The sequence below is a fragment of the Mastigoproctus giganteus genome, chromosome 8 (assembly GCF_048544385.1).
Source record: "Mastigoproctus giganteus isolate SK-2022 chromosome 8, ASM4854438v1, whole genome shotgun sequence".
In the NCBI taxonomy this organism is placed as follows: Eukaryota; Metazoa; Arthropoda; class Arachnida; order Uropygi; family Thelyphonidae; genus Mastigoproctus; species Mastigoproctus giganteus.
Window position 1 is genome coordinate 80,326,789 of NC_143582.1, and position 22,588 is coordinate 80,349,376.

At 36.7% G+C, this 22,588-nt stretch overlaps 1 protein-coding gene across 2 annotated transcripts in view; it reads right to left on the minus strand.

Moving 5' to 3' along the window:
- The window catches only part of Mettl14 (methyltransferase like 14), an 89,216-nt gene that overhangs the window by 52,143 nt on the left and 14,485 nt on the right, over positions 1–22,588 (minus strand). For both annotated transcript variants that reach the window (XM_090379542.1, XM_090379541.1), the window contains exon 4: positions 7,965–8,036. In XM_090379542.1, the coding sequence (XP_090235668.1) occupies positions 7,965–8,036 (72 nt within the window). The remainder of the gene's footprint in view (positions 1–7,964; positions 8,037–22,588) is intronic.

A 22,588-nucleotide genomic window follows, 5' to 3' on the forward strand; every position in this document is an offset into this window, starting at 1 on the left:
ATAGGAATTTTGCTAGCAGGGACGAGGAGGTGATTATCCCATTGTACAAGGCAATGGTCTGGCAACACCTAGAGTACTGTGTACAGGTCTGGAGACCTCATTTTAGGTAGGATGTAGAGTTGCTAGAACAAGTACAAAGAAGGGCAACAAGATTGGTGAGGGGAACAAAGGGCTGCTCTTGCCAAGAAAGGCTTAAGTCCTGCAAATTGCAGCGCCTGGAAAGTAGGCACCTGTGAGGTGATTTGATTGAGGTGTATAAGGCCTTGAATGGGTTGAGCAAGCTGAATGCTGATGGGATTCTTCCTCTTGCTCAGATTAAGAACCTGAGGACGCATAGATTCAAACTGAGGAAAGCCAGCCAGTTGTAGAATAGATGTGCGGAAATTTGCCTTTAGCCAGTGGGTGGTTGATCGGCGGAACAGACTTCCATCTTTTGTTGTGGAAGTTGATAGCCTAAATAAATTCAAGGCGAATTAGACAAACATTTGGAACAAATGGAGGGGTGAAATGGGAGGTTTTTTTTTTTTTTTTTTTTGGCTCATGCTGAATAAGCTTGCTTTCTTACATCATATGCTTCTACTAATGCTAACACTAAAAAAAAAAAATGCTATTCAATACAGCATTTTTCTTTCATTTTTTTTTTCTTTTTGTAATCCACTTGAGATACTGTTATCCAATTAAATATCACCCATATCCTTAAAAAGCAATAATTCGGCACAGTTTGAAATGAGTCTTAAGGAATGCAATCCCTACATTTATGATGAAATATATGTTGTCCATGTAAGCCTCATAGTCACCTGTCCAATGAAATGAAATAAAGTTCCATTTTGGCAACTTGAGGGTAAGTTGTGCGATAGCCAATAATTTTAAAAATCAGAGTATTAAAATTTGTATCATTACTTGATAAATGCTGGCTATGAAACAATTCAAAATTGGAAAAGATGAATGTGTAGTGCATTATTTCTGATACATGGTCCAAATCAAGTGCCTATTATTAGACACTTAAAATGACACTTAAACACCAAGTGTCTAATGATAGGAGCTTAAAATAATTTTCAGTTTGGACCATGCAGAAATGATGCCAAAATTCAAGTAATTTAAAAAATTTATGTCCAGCTATTTGATAAAATAATGTATCAATCCTTTGATATAAACACACAGAATAATGCTACTTGAATTAGCAGTGTTCACACAACCAGGTACAATACTTCATTGATGCTGTTCAATGACAGCAGCAACAAATTTAGCACCAAGTAGTGTGTGAACTAAAATTGAGACATAATTCAAACTAATGTCATTCACTGAACTCCCTTTAATGAACCTCAATTTAACATAGTTTAGAAACAATAGACAGTGCCTACTGAACCAGGCTTTTTCATCAGTGTGAGACACAGATACCAGGCTTTTTCATCAGTGTGAGACACAGATACCAGGTTTTTCCTTAATCACCTTCCTCCAGCTGTTGAGCATGTCAGACATCGGTAGGGAGACAAATGACCTCCAGTAATGATATTCAAGAGCTTTTCAAACTAAATAAGCTTTAGACAGAATTTTCACTGACACTATATGACATGGCAAGACTTTTCTAGTGGAGTTGTTTTACAGCAGTTCTTTTATATGTTGGACTTCCATAGTGCCTATGAATGTAAAAAAATGTACTCCTAAGAATTCTGGTTGTTTAAATGGGCACTGACAAAACCTCACTTCTCTCCCCACCAAAGCATCACACATGGTTCAACAGTTTCACCTGAGTAGGTTGCCCACAACTAATCAGGAAAGAAAAATCACCTTCACAATGAAAATGTTTGCTGGCATCATCTTTAAACCAAACATCTGAGAGCAGTGTTCATGGGGGATACCACCACCTGGCCTTAGGTCAAATCAGCACTTATCTGTCATAGCAACAGAATCTGCATAAGAGACAGGTTCATACCAAAACAACTTCTTCCCATCATTCAGTAGCTAACTACAATCACAAAAGATCTATTTTGGCCTTAGCTGCCCTTGTGCCCTTAAACACCAACACCAATACCAATACAAAAGATCTGTCATTGATAAAAAAAAAAAAAAAAAAACATCATGAACAATTCTTCAGTCTGCTCCAACTCTAGAAAATCTAGAAACAGGTGTCAATGACTCTTTGAAGCTTGTATTTTAAATTTTTGCCTTCATTTTATTGTACATTTCTAAAATGTTACTTTATCTGTATGTTTTGCTTATTACAATCTACTTTGCTTATTATAATCTATTACCCCACCTTCACTGTTAACACCTGGCATTCTTCTGGCTGTGAAAGGCTTTCGCTTGTAATAAAGAGTATTTATTTATTCTAACAACTTTGGAAACTATTATGTAGTTTTTTCGAGTTTAACAGACAATTAGTTTAGTGGTTGTTGTTGTTGGTATTGGATTTAATGATACAAGGGTTACTAAGGCCAAATTGTGTCTGTTCATTGTTTATTCACAAGAAGCATATCGTTAGAGATGTTAATTATATGCTTCTGTACAAGCCAATATGTTTTACATACATTTCTTCAATATTTGCTTAATTTCCTAAGAAATTAGATAAATCAGGTAATATTTCAATATGGAGAGTGACTGAAAAGTATTTGACTGGATGGTTGAATGTAAGGGAAAATCAACCAGAAAATGGCGGACCATACGTTGTGTCTGACAGGATGGGCACTGGAGTGGGTTTTTCCTCCCAATAATAGGAAGAGATGAGTAAGATGAGTGTGTCCAATTCTCAGTCTTGCCAATACCACTTCTTCTCGTCTGTTTCATCGGAAGCCAGACAGCTACAGCTTTGGATCTTCTTTTATCTGGTAAAGTTTGTCATTTACATTTGTCAATGTTAAACTTCTGCCACCTTAAACAATTGCCACCTCTCAGCCCATCTGCTCAACTTTTCTAGATCCTGTTGGAGCAGCATATTGTCATTAGTGTCATTAACAACCCTGCTGACCTTCGCATTGTTTGCAAACTTGGACATGAAGCTTGATATACCATCATCAATATCATTAATGAATACAGAAAACAACAATGGACACTGAACCCTGGGGACACCACTAATAACATTAGTCCATGAAGAGCAGTGTCCATTGATTACCACTTTCTGTCTTCTCCCACTCAACCATCCCTTTATCCATAGCAGCAATTTGCTTCCAATGCCACACTGCTCCAATTTGTGCAGCAGTCTTCCACGTGCAACAGTATCAAAAGCCTTTCTAAGATCCAAATATATGATATCAAAATTATTCTTTGCATCCAGTTCCTTTGTGACTACATCATAGTATCCAATCAAATAGTCAGTATCTATTCCGTGAAGTCCAGGATTCTATTTTGGTTATGGCAAGTTGGAGCTGCCATTCGATGGTATTCATACTTTGAGACTGAAAGGAAATGGTAAGGTCATCTGCATACATATAAGTTTGAACGGTTTTTGGGATATCTCATGTCATGCTGCTAACTTGGATTGAAAACCATGTTTGACTACGTATTGATCTCTGTGGGACTCCCTCTTTCTGAATGTGAGATGCAGAGAGTATGATTTTATACCTGAAAAGAATGCAATTGCAGGAAATTTTGAATTATTTCCGGCAAATGGCTCCTAAGCGCCCCAGATGGTCATCACGATCATCAGCACATATCAATCCACTACAGGATGAAGGCGTCTCCAGCAATTTTTCCAGTTCCTTCTGTTTTGTGCAATGGCCATCCATTTACTCCACACAAACTCATTAATTTCATCTGCCCATCTCTGTCGTTGTCTTCCAGGTTTTCTTTTGGATCCTCTTGGGTACCACTCTGTTATTCTCTTAGTCCATCTGTCATCATGTCTTCGAGCTATGTGTCCTACCAAAGACCATTTTAGTTCTTTAGTTTTGATAAGAATGTCCTTTACTTGAGTTTGCTGCCTAATCCATGTGTTTCTCTCCTTATCTAACAGTCTGATTCCCAATATAATTTGTTCCATTCTTCGCTGTGTCATTCTCAGCTTCTCTTTCATTCTTTTGGTGAGTGCCTAAGTTTCACTTCCATAAGTCATGGTGGGTAGTATACATTGGTTCATTATTTTACATTTCAGACAAATTGGGATATTGCTCCTCAGTATGTGATTATATTTCCTGAATTCTATCCATCCAAAATTTATTCTTCTCTTGACTTCCAGCCATTTATCATTATTACAGCTGATGACTTGTCCCAGATAAGTATATGACTCCACCTTTTCAATTACTACTCCTTCAATCATTATATCCCTTTCTATGGCATACTTGTTCATCTTTACTTTTGTTTTAACCATATTCATCTTTAGTCCAAAATCCTTACTAACTCTGCATAACTGATTAAGATTTTCCTCTAATTCTTTGGGATCGTGGCTTATGACCACAATGTCATCTGCAAATTGTAAATGGTTTAGGTACTCTCGATTCACATTGACTCCTTTCTGCAACCAGTCTAATCTTCTGAAAGCTTCCTCAAGAGCAGCAGTAAACAGCTTCAGAGATAGTGTCTCCTTGTCGAGCTCCTTTCTTGATTTTAAATTTACTACTGTCTTTGTCTAGTCTAATAAAGGAGGCAGCATTCTCATATATTTTCTTCAAAATCATAATATATGGGGTATCTATGCCTTGTCTTTCCAGTGCCCAAAACATTGCCTTATGCTGTATGGAGTCAAATGACTTTTCATAATCCGCAAATGCCAAGCATAATGGTGTTTTATATTCATTTGTTTTCTCCATTAGCTGTGACATTACGTGAAGGTGATCCATAATTGAGAATCCTGTCCTAAAGTCAGCTTGCTCTTTTGGTTGATTCTCATCAAGTATCCTTTCTAATCTGTTAGTAATGACCCTTGTGAACAACTTGGACGTGGGATAACAAGCTAATTGGTCTATAATTTCCGATTTCTGATTTATCTCCTTTCTTATGCAGCAAAACTATGGTTGCATTATTCCACTCCTTAGGCATCACACCTTTTCTAATGCATTTTGTGAAGAGTCTTGCCAGTTTTTGTGCCATGTCTCTTCCTCCCAATTTTAACAACTCTCCAGTAACTTCATCTTCTCCAGGGGCTTTCTGATGGAACCCCCCAGATGGTAAAGGTCCATAATAATACCATGACGCCACATAGTATCAAATGCCTTTTCAAGATCGAAACTGACCATGACTAGATGTTGTTTCATGACAAAGGCATTGCGGATATGAGATTTGGCTTTAATGAGCACATCTAGGGTTGATCTATTTTTTTGAAAGCCATACTGATGATCAGTAAGGAGATTCTCTGACTCCAGGATGTAAGTGAGCCTAGTATGAACCAATCTTTCGAAAATTTTTCCCATCCAGCTCATAAGCGATATTGGCCTGTAATTTTCAACACAGGAAAGATTTTTTCCTGGTTCTGGTAAGGCGATAATGAACGAATGGTGCCATTAAGAAGGATAGGCATTTTCAGAGAAGATCCGGTTACAAAAAATTAATAGGGTTCTCAAGTCTTCTTCAAGTAAATGCTTTAGCATAACACAATGAACTCTATTTGGGCCTGCAGCGCTACTGGAAGATCTGTTTAATGATTCTCGAAGTTCTATTAATGTAAACAGTTGGTTGTATGGGAATGAGAAGCGCATGAAGAAGTTGATTTTATACCATTCTGCACCTGCTTTGATGTTCTGGAAGGTGGACCCATAGGTGGCAGAAGCTGAGATTTTTGCAACTGATTCTAATGGCAGAATATAAAAGGAAACAATGGTAAATGATGTACCAACTGCAATACGAGCTACCACAGCTTCTAGGGTAGTTCTCAATTGGATCGGCCTGAATGGTATGTTAGCATTAACAAGAATAGCTACTCCTCCATGTTCAGGTGATTCTGAGTTCCTATCACATCTGTAAATGGTATAAATTAAAAATTTTGGCAAAACTTGAGGTGACAAGAATGTTTCCTGTAAGCATACACCCGTGGGATTGAATTGAGCTATTAAATCTCTTAAGTCATCAGAATGACTGCTTAGTCCTCTGCAATTCCATTATATGATGTTATGCATTATTTACCTGAGGATGATTCATCTGACTGTTTGTTGTATGTGCAACATTTTTTCCGGTCTTTTTTTGGGAATGTGGGGCATTCAATATCCATGGTGTCATCTGCATGGAGTTCTAGAATGGGCTCCTCATTATCTAGCAGCTCATCTACACCCATACTGTTGGTGGGGATTCCATGTTTTTAGAGCCTGAGCTTAGTGGCTTCGCTAGTTTTTTTGGAGGATTATCTTTTTTATATAGTGTAGATTTAAGCCAATTCGCTAGAGAGGTGTTAGGTGCAATTCATACATCCGTTTGAGCTGCAGTAGAAATAAAGTTTCGAGTGCGAGCTGCATAAGAACGCCCACTAGGCATGGTCGACATAACTTGTCTACATGCTTCAGGAAACATCACTTTATTTTCAATTTTGTATTTCTGAATTTTCTTTCCTGCTATCCATAGTTCACAAGTTTTGGAAAAGGCTGGATGGCTTCCTTTGCAGTTTGGACAAACAGGGGTTTTGATTGAGCAATCTGCTTGGGTGTGATCTTTAGAGCCACAGATGGGACATATGGTTTCCCCTTGACAAGACTGCTGGGAATGGCCGTATTTCTGACATTTAAAGCAGTGAACAGGATTCGGGATGTAAGGTCAAATCTGATAGTTTAAATAACCAGCTTTAATTGAGGATGGTAAGTCTGGAGTGCTAAATGTCAGAATGATGGATCTCGTTGGAGTGAGATTTCCATCTTTTTTCATGATCCATTTCACATTTATTACTTTCTGACTGCTGAGTTCTTGGAGTAGTTCTTCTTCAGAGACTGTAATTAGGTCCCACTTGCTGATGACACCTTTTGATGAATTTAGTGTTTTGTGGGAAGTAATTGATACTGTCAACCAACCAAATGTTGTTGTTTTTAACAGCCACTCAGAAATGTTTTGAGGTGGCTGTTTCAATCAGAAAGTCTCTGGATTGCAGTTTATTAACCATTTTTGGTGATCCAGCAATAGACTCCAAGATTTTCTGAATTAAGAATGGTGATAATTTCAGACAGGTTGGGCAGATAGGGAATGAATCACCAGTAAGTTTGGAAAATCGTCATGACATTCTGCTTCTCTTCGCAGTCTTTTAGGTTGACTTGAGTCATGGTCAGTGTTAGAAGTTTCTGCTCTTGAGCTCGAAGGCTCTGAGTTTGGATAATTATTTTTATTCATGATGGCTCCTTTTGGCCCTGGGGGTTTGCCTTTACCACCCAGGTTACCGGTCCCATCATGGGGAGGCAAGAGCAGTGCCGCTTGGTGGCCAAGCATAGAGGTTAGTAAGTTAGTACGACTAGCTAAATTAAAGAAAAAAGGTACTTGCCTTCTTAAGTAAGTAGAGCTACTTAACAGAAAATTTTAATATGAGAAAAAAACAAGAAAAACTCTGTCGCTGGTAAGAAAAACGCTCTATAAACATGCAAGAATCACTTGGCCATGGAAACGCTTGGCAGCCAGGGTCTTGGTTTAGTGAACAGGCTTTACCTCACACCAGTGGCATTACTGTGCCAATGCATTGCATTGGGGCCCCACGACCAAAAGGGAGCCTAATGCCCAAAACAGAAAAAACTTTAAATGAGTAAAAATGTAAGTTTTTTAGTTATGTTCATGATAAAATTTAATATACAATCATTTTTTTCACACGAAACATGTTTATTGTTAGCTAGCTGTAGTGAATAGAGGGGAATTGATATTAGCATAGCTACTGCTTCCAAGGCAATTTTTAAGGATTTTTTATTTTTACCAAAACAAATATTTTCTGGGGGACCCACACTAAATGTTGCATTGGGGGCCACTTTTTCTAGTTACGACACTGCCTCACATAAACCATTAAAGAGAGGTTTAATGGTTTAGATCATAAAAGCAATTTATGTTTAAACAATTTTAATGCAATAAATGTTTACCTTTAGAAAAGTACTAGAATCTCTGTATGTCATTATTTCTTGCAAAAGTTCACTAATTTCTTCAGATTCACCCTGCAATTGAAAATAACCATTATGAAAATAACCATTATGATGTAGTACCATAAATCCAATAAATTAACAAAAAATGTGAGAGAACTTATGAATAAAGTTATCAATAAACATTTCATATCACATTATGATCATATTGTAATTTTTGAAGTAAAATGTATTTAGTTTGATTATTTTTCATAATTAATTTTAAGAAATACTATAATCTGTCATTTCTTATTTGGAGAAATTACCATTATCAAAGTAAGAACATTCTGTCCAGTAATAAGGTGACTTGGGTGGATCAAAATAGCTATCTGGGAATAGGTGGATAGTGTGGTCAATTTTAAAGGACTGACTGATAATAAGTGATCGTAGTCAATCATTATGGAAAGTGAGAGGTTTGAACAGCAAAGGTTAGTTTATTTCAGCATCTTTTTGTTATAAAACCAAAAAAAAAAAAAAAAAGACTAAGTGTAAATGATGTTCAAAAAATAATTAAAACTGCAAAGAGAATCAGTCTAAGAAAAAGCATTATCATTAATAGCACTTAAAATGTTTCATCTTGCTGAAGTATCTCAGTCTCCATCATTTGGTGCATCAGATTTATTCTAAGTTTTCTTTGGTTCATTTTCCTTCAATTTTATTTTCCATGATTCATTGTACCTTAGCATGTATCCAATACATTTTCCTGTCCTTGTCTCAATACATCTCACTATCCCACCCCTAGAATCTCTTCTTTCTTTTCTCCATTCAACTAATCTCATCCCTGGACTGTCAGCTTCTACCATCCATGTAGGTAACTTATTCCAGTAATTTATAACTCACTGGCTAAAATAAAACTTCCTGCAATCCAGTCTAAACAACTCCCCCTAGTAACTTGAAATTATGGCCCTAGTTCTAGAATCATTTATAACCGTGAAAATTTCGTCCTTATTCATTTTGCTTATGCCTCTCAGAGCCTTAAACACTTCAATCAAATCTCCTCTAAGGTGCCTAGTTTCCAAGCTCAGCAACTTACATATTCAAAGCCTTTCCTTATATGGACGCCCTTTTGCCAATCTCACCTGGAGAGTTACCCATCTTTGGACCCTTTCAAGAAGAACAATGTCTTTCTTTAGGTGCAATCTCCATACTTGAACACAGTATTCCAAGTGTGGCCTAACAATAGCCTTATATAATGGGATTATGACGTCCTTATCTCTAATAGCAATTTTTCAATAAATAATCAATAGGACACCATGGGCCCTCCTCGTAACCAGTCTACAATGCTCGGAGAACTACATATCTGACCATTTCGTAATACCAAAGTCCCTTTCCTCCACTACCAGCTTTAGTTCAACTCTGCCAAGTGCATAAGTTATTTTGGGATGGTCAGAAAAATAAAGCACAGCTGCCATTTTTCTGACCATCTCTGAAGTCTATCTATGTCATTCTGAAGAAGCTCTGCTTGGCGGCAATCGTTACATCATCTGCAAATTTAGACATCATATCCCTTCGTCGATGTCATTTATGAAAATCAAAATCAACAATGGTCCTAATACTGATTCTCGGGGAATCCCCCTTCTTACATCAACCCAATCTGAGGAATAACCATTTATCACATCCCTTGTCTCTGCCCTGAAGCCACCCTGCTATCCATCTAAGGATTTCCCCTGTGATTCCAACCTGTTGCAGCTTATAAAGTAACCGCTCATGTGGGACTGAGTGAAATGCTTTGCTGAAATCCAAATAAACAATGTCGAAATTATTCCCTAAGTCCAGCTCTTGAGTGACCCTGTCAAAATAGCTAACCAGATTAGTTAAACATGATTTTCCCTTTACAAAACCATGCTGAGTATCCTTCATGATTTTCCCTACTACTGAAGTGGACTAACCAGTCCTGGTAATTTCCCAACTCACTCTTAGAACCACCTTTATGTTTTGGAGATACATTGGCACTTTTCCAATCCAACGGAATCACTCCCGAGTCCAGTAATGCTCTCATAATTAGCCTCAATGGTTCAATGCACTCACTTGCCGCCTCCCTTAAGATTATAGGATAACTACTATCAACCTCAGGAACCTTACCAGCCTGTAGGCTCGAAAGTTTTTTCATTAAATAAACGTGTGAAATTTCAACATCATTAATTACATTTTTTTCAACTTCACTCCCATAATTTCTCATTGGCACAGAGGGTTTTTCTTCTATAAATATCGATGCAAAGTAACTGTTGAGTTCATCAGCAACTTCATCTGGGGTATCTAATACTATCCCACATCCATTACATAAGGGTCCAATGTGGTTTGTCCTTCTCTTCTTTGCATTTATATATGTGAAGAATATCATTATCCCCCCCATCTTTGCTCTCTTTGCCAGCGATTTCTCACAATCTGCCTTTGCTAGCCCAACCTTTTTAGTGGCATTATTACAGATCAATTTGTAGCTGTTATAGGCTTCAGTACTTTTTATTGCTCTGTAACTTTTCCATGCTGTCTTTTTCTACTCAAGTAATTTGGCAACTTCATTATTGATCCAACTTGGAATCCTCGTGGAGTATATTTTTAATGGTATATAAGCATTCAAGGCTTCTGTGATTAATGTTTTAAAGGTATACCATAATTCCATTGTATTCGCTCTCTGTGAGATATCTACCCAGTTAATAGAGGCCATGTGGCATCTTAAGGCATCGTAATTTCCTTTCCTAAAATTATAACTCATTCCTTTGCCTTTAACTACTGCTATCTGTCTCTCTCTTCATCGTCCACTGTAGAACTCTGTGACCACTTCCTGATACTGGTTCCTGTACTGTGAGCCCTATTATGTCATCTGGTTCATGGATGATGATGAGGTCTAGAGTATTCTTTTCCCTAGTACTTTCTCTGACATGTTGATACAAATAACAATCATCTAGTTGATTTAAAAATTTTGTCCTCCATGTGGAGTTTTCTTCCCATTTGCTCCAATCAATTAGAGGCAAATTGAAATCACCCATAATAAGACGTTCTCACCTACTTGTCCATTCCATTTGCATGTAGAGGTTCTCATGATAATCTTCACAATCACCTGGCCTGCAGATTACTCCCACTCTCATTATACCTTTGCTTCCAACTATTTCACACCATACAGATTGTATACTAGCATGCGAAACGTCTAAATCCAGGAAAGCTTTCGTCGCGCTCAGGCTACTTTTTGTAAGAAGCATGACCCCACCACCCCTTCTATCTTCCCTATCCTTCCTAAATACATTATACATACCGTACCAAAACTCATCATCCCTTATCTCCGGGTGGCACCACATTTCTGTAAGCCCTATTATGTCAGTGTTACTTGTCCTAACCAGCAGTTCAAATTCACTCATTTTATTGATGGCACTTCTGACATTACTGTATAAACAATTAAGAATTAGTGTTCTTGTACAGTTAACTACCCTATTCTAACACACCCCTTTAAAGTTATTTAAGCTTGCTTCCCTGGCATTTGCTACTTGCTCATTTGAAACACTTTTGCCCTCAGACCATCTTGCTACTATGTTTTGTTGCAGTAACAAACAAATACTCTTGAGGTATGTGCAAGAGTTAATTTGACCAATACTATCAGATAAACGCATATTTATATTACCCTTTTCCCCCCAAACTAGCAGTTTCCTTGAGCCTTTAAGGTATCCTTAATAATATTGGTAAAAACTTTTGCACCACCTCTGCTTAAACGTATCCTGTCTCTACAAAACGGATTCCTTCGGGCCAAGCTGTAGAAATTTCCCCCCAAAAGCCTTGCAGAGTCCTTCAAGTCTTGAGTTAATCCACAAGGCTTTCAGCATATAATTCACTCCTATCATGCCTGGGTAGAATTGAAGACACAGACATTCGGACCTAACTCATGACATTTCTTCAGCATGGTCCTATATTTATCTAACAAATCGTCAGATAATGTATGCTTAATGTCATTAGTACCCACATGAATAATAATATTCTCTTCCCCCCCCAGTGCTAATTTTTGTAAGAAGCATGACCCCACCACCCCTTCTATCTTCCCTGTCCTTCCTAAATACATTATACATACCGTACCAAAACTCATCATCCCTAAAATCTGACAGTCTGTTGGTGATATCATTAATAGTTGCTCCCGGCAGACATACCCCGGTTCTAGTCCACCTAATCCTTAATACAAAACACGTTTTCTGTTTCCCTAACAATGGAGTCTCCTAATAGAACTAAGTCCTTTTGAACCAGAGTAGTTTGCACTTGGTTATTCTGTTCGGGGGCCCGAACTGAGAGTGCATCACTTGGTAGATTGCTAGAGTTTTGAGTCCCTGATGAGCTCCCAGTTACATTATTCTAGAGGGCAAGCACCCGTTAAGTGACTCAAATTATTCTGGGAATGCACCAAATTGTAACTAAAGATTAATGCACTCCTTACAACAGTGACAAAGAAAAGAATCTCCAAGTGAGCTAGGATTATCCACTAGGTTGACCTTGGAATATATGCCGAAGGTTCTGCAAAGGATAAAATCACAGCTCACCTGAAATCATCATCGGCTATTTCCATATGAGTCACGGTACCCTCTGATGAAGTGTTCAAGATGGATCTTGTAATAACCATTATGAAATTTACTAAATTATTAATAAAACAAACTTTAAAAAAATTATATTTATAATATAAAAAAAAAATCAAATTATTACGAGGAAAAAACTTATTAAAATAAACTTTACAATATACTAAAAAACCTTTGAAATCCTGCTTTAATTCCCTCTTATCTATGTTTCTTTAAAGTCGCTATGAAGAGCTGTAATAGATACGTCTGCTTGCCACGAATGCCAACAGTAGAATGTTTGCGAAGTTCGATCATTATATCCCTTTCAGTGGCATACTTGTTCATCATTACTTTTGTTTTAGCTATATTCATCTTTAGTCAGAAATCCTTACTAACTCTGCATAACTGATCAAGGTTTTCCTCAAATTTTTTGGTATCGTGGCTTATGATCACACTGTCATCTGTAAATCGTAAATAGTTTAGGTACTCTCCATTCACATTGACTCCTTTCTGTGACCAGTCTAATCTTCTGGAAGTTTCCACAAGGGCAGCAGTAAACAACTTTGGAGATATTGTGTCTCCTTGTCGAACTTCTTTCTCAATTTTAAATTTGCTACTGTCTTTGTCTAGTCTAATAAAGGAGGTAGCATTCTCATATATTTTCTTCGAAATCATAATATATGGGGTATTTATGCCTTGTCTTTCCAGTGCCCTAAACATTGCCTTATGCTGTGGAGTCAGATGCCTTTTCATAATCCACAAATCCCAGGCGTAAGGTGTTTTGTATTCATTTACTTTCTTCATTAGCTGTGATATTACGTGAAGGTGATCCCATAGTTGAGAATCCTGTTCTGAAGCCAGCTTGCTCTTTCGGTTGATTCTCATCAAGTATTCTTTCTAATCTGTTAGTAACGACCCTTGTGAACAACTTGTAGATGTGGGATAACAAGCTAATTGGTCTATAATTTCCAATTTCTGAATTATCTCCTTTCTTATGAAGCAAAACTGTGATTGCATCATTCCACTCCTTGGGCTGATGCTTTTTCTAATGCATTTTGTGAAATCTTGCCAGTTTCAGTGTCATGTCTCTTCCTTCCAATTTTAACAACTCTACAGTAATTTCATCTTCCCCCGGGGCTTTCTGATTCTTCATTTCTTTAACACGTGTTCTACCTCATCAGGAAGGATATTGGGTATGTCGTATGTGTTACTAATTTGTGATCCATCTTCTCCATTGCTGCCATCATTTCCTCGCTCGTATAATTCTCTATAGTAGTCTTCTGCTATTTGAATTATGCCTTCTCTGCTATTTATAAGTACACCATCTCTAATCTTCAGTTTCGGTATCATTTGTCTTTCTGTATTACTGCTCATAGCTGCTGATTTAATTGCTTTGTTTTCCCTTAATGCTTGTTCTACTTTTATTGTGTTAATTATTCTTATGTCTTCTCTGAGTATCTTTCTAATGGCTTTGCATAACTCAGTATACTCAATTTTTTCCTTGTCAGTGTTTATCTTGCCCTTCATTTGTCATTTTTGGTTCATCATGACAAGTGTTTCTTGACTAATTTTTCTTCTTTGGATTTATTTTTACTTATAGGTTTCTTGGGTTTTATCACTTTCAGAAAGTTGTAGTAGTCTGCAGAAGCTCAAATTTGTTCTTAAGTTCCAGTACATACCACTTTTTCTCCTCTTCTGTTATCTCAAAAATCTTCATATTATTTACTCGAGTCAGTTTTTTCCTTTCTTTTCTTACATCTGTATCAAGTGTGCATCTTACCATTCTGTGATCACTTCTAACATTTACCTTGTTCAGGACGGTAACATCATTCACGATATATCTTCTGTTAGTGAGAATGAAGTAGATTTCATTAGTTGTTAATCCATTTGGGCTCTTCCACTTTCTGTTCACCCTTTTCTTGAAAAAAAAGTGTTCATTACTGACATTCCTTGAGATTCTGAAAATTCCACAAATCTTTCACTTCTTTCATTTCTTTCACCAATTCCAAAATTTCCTATAGTTCCACTTTCTGCACTGTTTTGTCTCTTTCCAATCTTATCACTGAATTTCCCCATAATGATAGTGTAATGGGTTTTCTGCTCATCTAGAAGACTCTCAATTTCAGTGTACATCTCTTCATCATCATGGCTCAATGTTGGTGCATAAATCATTATAACCTTTAGCTTGTACTTCTTAGAAATTCTGAGTGGTAGTCTTGACATCCTTGGTGATGTACTTTTGAATTCCAAAATGTTGTTTTTTATATCTTTATGGACCAGAAAGCCAACTCCACCTACACTCCTTTCACTGTTTCCATTGGTGTACAGCAGATTTGCATTTGATAAACTTATAAGTGATTAATTTCTTCTTCTTGTTTCAGCCAAACCAATGATATTCCAATACACATTTTCTAGTTCCTTTTTCAGCTCTAATATCCTATCTTCACCGATGAGCGATCTTACATTGTAACAGGCCAAGTCTAGTTTCCATGAATGGCAGCCTGGTCATACCCAGAGATTCTTAGCACCCTCTGCTTCCACGCTGATCCTCTCGCTGCTGTAAGAGGGGGAGTGAAAGCTGCTGGAGACTGAGGGCCATTTCTTTCGTCATGCTGTCATGTGCTGGAGGGTTTGGTCTTTTCCTCTTCACGCTGACCAGGCGTCTTGAAGAGAACCACTCTACATGTTTGTTGCCACCTAAGTGATGTAACAGGAGAAGGTGTGCATGAGTGGATTTTAGGGAGGCAGGCCAACCGGACTTCTCCTAAATCTGAAATAGAAAGATATTGGATGCATCAATGTTTTAGACTTAGTGTCTAAGAACACACAGAATGCCTGTTCCCCTCTAAGCCCCAAATATTCATAAGGACAGCATTCCAGGCATATCTGAGAATAATCTGTAATCTTTTAAGAAATTAAAGACAGATTATATTCTATACAGGTTTCATCATTGATTTCCATTTTCTTTTGGTATTTATGTTTATATGAGACTGATGTATAATTGCTTGCATTTTCTAGCTCTTGCATTTCTAGTGCACTATGATTTTGCAGCCATTTACCATACTTTTATTCTTAGAGTCATATTCTTGACCTCTTCAATGTACATATAAGCAATTGGGAGGGTGCAGGGAACATCCTTGCCTTACTCCTTAGTTTATCTTTGAATATTCTTCAAAACCTTGTACATTCACCACTGTTATCTGGTTTTTGTACCATTCAAGAATTCTTGCCCCAGTTTGTTTTCATTCTTCTCAACACCTTAAACTTATTGAACTTGTTCAAAGGGTTTAGGATGAATGAAATAGAAACAAAACATATCAAAATTAGCAAAAGAAATTGACAATAACAGTGCAGTTAGGGAAGGACATTATATAGTAATAATCTTAACAACAGTGCAATTATGGAAAAGCACAAGTTCAAAACTGGGGAACCAACATAAATAACATGGTTCAAATACATACTATAAAAACTAGACTGCACTAGGACTACAGATCTCTATACTCATTAACCTCTTTTAAAATCCAACCTGATATCAAGGAATGCAAAAATTAAAAGTTATACTCAACTATCAAAGACCTGTCATAATATGTGGACTGGAGACCTGAACGATGGATCTAGATCTCTAATCTTTTCTACACTAGAAAAGATGCTGCAGACTTTTGAAAATAAGATTCTCAGAAAGATATTTGGGCCAGTATTTGATAATCAAAATAACATCTTCACAGTCAAGAAAAATAGAGATATCTATGAAATAAAATATAAATCTGTATGTAAAATGTTGCCATCACCCACAATTTTTGAGAAAATAAAAACTTAAATTTTACTCAAAAACAGCATTATACAATAGTGTTAAATGAAAAAAAACCAATTGAGTATTGTTTCCTATTTACATTTTCAGTGAAGCAATAAAGTGAGAGGTACTGAACAGGCAAAAGCATCAGTAATTCTATTCTTGTGAAATATATAGATTAAGTTTATTGCTAAGTTGTGGACTATATGGCAAAATTTAAACAGTCAAAATAATGTGGAAAAAATTATACCCTTTCTGTTATGTTTGTAGGGAACTTGTGATGAAAGCTTTGAGAAGAAACATTATGCACTCAATAAGAAAAGCTTATGAATATTATTTCAAGTAGAAAATTGGAGATCACAACAAAAGATGGTGGTCCACATGCATGGCAGATGTGCGATGACTTTTAGTGATAGCAAAAGTGTATACCATTTGCAGTAACATGGTATAAAGGGAATAAAAAGACCTCATAACAGTTTGCTATTTCTGTTTAGCTACCACTTATGGTTTCAACTCTAAAAGTAAGAATAAAACAAGTAGCACATTGCAAAACACTTCCAGTTCCAGAGCCACCTAAGTCTTTTACTTTAGATCAATGATGAGCAAAGTTTATGTGCAATAAGGACACAGTTGCACTTATAAAAAAAACAAAAATACATAGGCATACATATAAATCTTAATAATTTGATTTTATTTATGTTATTTACATTTTACAATTTTCAAAAATACAAAAGAATTATAATTAACTTATTTGTCTATTTCATACAGCTACACCAAAATTAATTTCATTTTATCAATAAAATGAAATCTCATTTTATTAATAAAATGAATATTTGAATATTTTATTAATAATTTCCATTTCATTTTATTAATAAAAGCAAAATATCCAAAAAAATTTCAGAAAAAACAAAATCGAAAGAATTCCAATTTAAACTCACAATGAGTCACTGCAAAATTCCTCCTTATCAACTACCAGCTTATTGTTTATCAAAATTGGGAATATATGTGAATGTGGCTGTTCACAAACAGTTGTCTAAATGATCATCAGCTGGTAATAACCTGTATTCATTTTTTTTTTTTTTAATTATTTACATTTAAACAAAAATAATGTTTTGCATAGGTATGCTGATCTAAAATCAGATTTTATTTTTGTAGTGGCCTTTTTCCAGTTTGAGTAATATTCTCTTCAGGCAGCCTGCAAAAATTGTTATTGTTTCTTTTTGATTTAAATTGTTTTGAATATTTAAAATTTCAAATTTCCTCTTCTAGATCTCACAGTATCTCCTTAAAAATTAAGATCTTCTTGATGAATAATAAATGGAAACCATGAAATATAGGAAATAATCATCTTTCTGTCAAAGAACAATGATTTCTTTGTTTTTCCATTATCATGGGTGATATGTGAATATATCATTTGAAAAGGCAATTTATTTCCATTGTACGTGTCTGAACATCTGATAAATATCTTTTCTTCTCATCTATACTTCAATAGAAAATGCCTTCACCGGTTCTTCTATAACAAGAAAATCATCAAGTACCAATATTATCATCAGAGCAAGTCTAATCATTGCAAGGAGTATCACTGTCTATTGATTAATAAAACAGAAGTATCCAATAAGAACTGTCAACATCAAATTTTAGTTGTGGCTATACATCTGTCCAAATTGCACAGATCCTCCTTGTGACTGTTCTGCCAGGAAGCTATAAATTCTTAATCATGGATATAAATTCTTAATCATGGATAACTTTTGCCTTGGTAAAAAAAAAATATATACACAGAATCACTACCAACCAGAAATGCTCTCTTCAGAAACTCCCCACCTATATGATTTTTTTTTTTTTTTTTTTTGTTCTTTATAAGTAAATACATGTATGCAATTTTAAAAGATTGAAAGTCACATTTAAGGTGTTTTGGTGCAGATCTGGTAAATATCAACTGCTGTTGTGTTAACCTTCATTTTAGTTTCTTATCTTTTTTTTTTTTGTCTTAATTCAGATTTTAATAGATATTTCACATCAAACTGTTGATGACCTGCCCAGAAATTAATACTGTACCTCTTCATTACTGCAAATAAGCACAGACATTTGCACTTGTAATTGAGAACACAAAATTAATTTTGTGTTCTCGATTAAAACGGTAACTCAAAAAAAATTTTTAGTTACCCTGAGAGAGAGAGAGAGAGAGAAGTAGAAAGGAATCACCAAGAAAGAGAAGAATGAAGATATCCAGCTCAGGACCCTGGTTGTATCTCTAAGGGATTCTAGCCATGAAGATTACCAAACCTTACTTCTAATTTTGTTTTCTGTGGAGATATCTTAAATGATGGCCTTTTTCAAACGATCCACACTCAACTGAAGAACTAAAAAACACCATCAACAAGATGACTGCCATTATTAACTGAGGATATCTTTTACCATGTTGCTGATAACATGTCTCAGGTTTGAGTGTCTTTAACACAGAATGTTTAGTATTTCCAGCAACTTTTATAATGCACTGTGACCTTATACAAAAGATATGCACATGAATAAAATTATATGTTCCCGAAAGTATAACCAAAGATGTGTGCAACTGTATGGGTTCGGCAACTTTAAAAACAGCTCATATTGTTTTCTAAACTTCTCCTCTTTCTTTTGAGTTGCGTCTAAGTACTTATGCATTTTTTCATGTAATTTACACTTTTGATCATTAATAAAGCAGGGCAGCATCAATTTGGAAAATGTACTCAATGGCTATTCAATGAGTACATTTTCCAAGAAAATGTCTGATGTTTCAAACTTTATTTGGCAACTCTTCTAGCATTAATGGTTGAGCTATTGGTTGCTATCAACCAATAACTCAACCATTATTTGCTATAACAGTGTTTACATCCTGCAGAAATAAACCACCCAAACAGCTCACAGTTTTCCCTTTATTTAATTTTTTATTTGACCTACATGATATCATTCAAAATGTTAATAAAATTAGCTATGTATTTTTCTGGAGATCTTTGCTTTTGTAATGATATCAATAGTTTTATGGTAATCTCAGGGCATGAATACAACTCACAATATTGACAACTGTTCATTGAAATTCAATTTAAAGGCCATACTTTTATACAATGAAAATATTTACCCATCGCTTCCAGTCACACATGCAGTTCACATCATGGAGACCTATTTAAACATGAACTACAACTACACAAAATCAGATATGCAATGTATAACTAGTATATGTTATACCAACAATATTTAATACCTACAATATTATTTGCTATACCTAAAATTTTGATAGTTTATGACTTAACCAATACTTGAAATTTGTCAAATTTATTCACTATGCTCCTGGCATTAGTGTATAAGCAAGTAAACATGTGCCTGTTCATGTTTTTAGTAACTCTCACACAACTGCTAGTCCATGTAAACCCCCAAGCAAAGCTTGTAATGCCCTCCCCCCATTTTCACACTACTACATGTCACAACTAAAGCAATGCAAGAATCATTCTACCTCTGGAGGTGGAAACCTCTAGAGGTTTCCACCTCCAGGAATGAATATCACTTCCCCTGCACCCAAATGAACAGTTTTCCAACCCACTTAACACTGCCTTAATAGCACCAGAAAATATCATTGCACCTCTTCGATTCAAGTGGATCCCAGCTCCATAAAAACAGTCCATTCTGTTAACAAGCACTGGGCATGCTGAGAAAAATTCTATCCCACAAGCCTTGCACAATCTCTCCAGATCCAAACTGACTGACAAGGCCCTCATCATAAAACTTCCTCCTATTGTGTCTTGGCAAAATTCCACACATTTCCAAATTCAGATCTAAAACATAAACTTTTTCTCAATATCTCTTGTAGCATTATGCCCAGCTGCGATCAGTCCTGCACACACACACACACACACACACACACACACACACACACACACACACACACACACACACACACACACACACACACACACAATGCATCAAATATGGCCTGATTTGTAGAACTGCCTTTGGCAGTTTCCATCACTTCCTGAGCCAAGTCATCCTCACTGTTCAACATCACTTCATACTTGTTAAGCATAGCCCCAGACTGGCAATACTAAGCATCATTAGTACCAACATATAAAACAATCTCTAGTGTCCTTAAAAGATAATAACTGTCTCAGAATATCATCAACTTTTTCCCCTGGCAACATACCTTGGTTCTATTCTGTCTACTTTATTACATAAAATATTCCCCATTTTCTTGACAACAGTCTCCAAAAATAATTACCTCCTATGGGACCAGCACATTCTGCTTATGGCGATCTCAGCATGCAAGATAGGCTGTAATGCTAAGATGGGTAGATGAGCACTTGACGAGTCCCTTGATTTAATTCCTTTGAGAACAATGGTCCTTTCTTCAAGTAATTAAATGTCCAACAAAATGCTGAATTTTTGTTTTATTTCCTCTCTCTCTGCACCTAACACACACAAAGGCATTTTCTGTGGCATTATGCTCAACTACAGTTCACTGCTGAATACATACATCACATAGTGTATGCAATAAGGTCCTGATTAGGCAAACCATCTTTGGCAGCATTGCCCAAGCCAAAGCATTCTCTGAGGCATATGTTTTGCTGTTCTTGTCTAAGGCGTAATTTTATTAAAAAATGTAAATGTCTAGTAGCACTACACCGGAATACCATACTATTCTTTCTTTTTTTTCTTTTTGTTAGTTGTTGGCGCATCGGCTTCTGTGGCCATAATGCACCTCCCAAGGTTTTTGCATTTTACTCTGATCCAAGCCCGAGGCGGGATTCGAACCCACAACCTTTGGGTTGTCAGGCAGGCACTTTACCCACCTGGCTAGCCTGGTCGGCACCATACTATTAAAACAGTAAAACTATGTGATATGCTAGTACAATAATACCACACTATTTTCCAACTAAATTAGTAAATATTTATAAAACACTACAATTTTAATTACACAAATTAGCCAAAACATTATGACCATCTACCTAATATGATGTTGGTCCTCCACGTGCAGCCAAAACAGCTCGTACCAGGCGAGGCATGGACACTACAAGATTTCTAAATGTGTCTTGTGGTATCTGGTACCAACATGTAACCAGCAGATCCTTTAACTCCTGTAAGCTCCGTGGTTGAGATGCTGCAGATCGGAGGTTCCAACACGAACCACAGATGCTCGATGGGATTGATGTCTGAGGAATTTGGAGGCCAGGGCAATACCTAGAAGTTTTCCTCATGTTCTGCGAACAAGTCTCGAACAATCTGGGCAGTGTGGCATGGCATATTATCCAGCTGAAAGACGGCACCACCAGAGGGGAAGACCGTTGCCATGAATTGTTATTGTTATTTGTTTTTTTAGGAGCATTAGCAACCATACTGCTCCGAGAATATGTGGGTCATTCCCTGACCTTTCTGCATCCTCCGTATTTGGTGGTGACAAGCTTGAACCCCGGTCTAATCAAGAAGCGTGTGTTATTCACAGCTGCTCCTTCCCACCTGGCTACGGAGGCGCCTCCATTGCCATGAAAGGGTGTACCTGGTCAGCAATGATGTTTAGGTAGTGTAGAGTGTATTTAGTGTTAAGCAGCACCAGGAGCCTCCCCCATCTGTGTTGCTTTCATTGTAGGTATGCCAGTTCACTGGAAAGGCCAGAGATTTAAAAGTGTATGGATATTGTATACATATATAGTGTTATGTACTGCTGTTGTTCTGGCCATTTAGCTGCTGGACCCCAGCTGAGGCCCATCGTTGCCCACACTCAGCCCTGTGGAGGAGGCCTGGTATACTAGCCTTTTAATTATTTACTCTGGCAGGTCCTGCCACCCAATTTCCTGAGATTTCAGTAGCTGGGACCTTAAAAAAAAAAAAAAAAAATTGAACTTTCGCATTGGGGAGGGGGGGGTAATAGCGCTAGGATTTGAAAGGCCAAAATTATTGGCAAACAGTAATTTGAACGTGTAGGGCAATCGCTTGTGTACAAATAGAGTAGGGGAGGGAGACTAAAGACTCGGGGGGAGACAAAAATATGGAGTCAATAGGGAAGGCAACCCCAATAGGTGTCAGTTATACAAAACTTACAGAGAAGATATATATACAATTTTATATACATTAGCATTCTCATTATACATATAAAAATATATATATATACTATATTGTATACGAACACGTGTTTGTGTGTGTGTTTTACCTGTATCAAGGGTGGCTCCTAGGCCTTAGCCCATCTCCACCTTGCACGTCTGTGTTGGTGCAGAAACTCTGCAAAGCTTTTTATCGCTTGAGGGAGCAGCCAA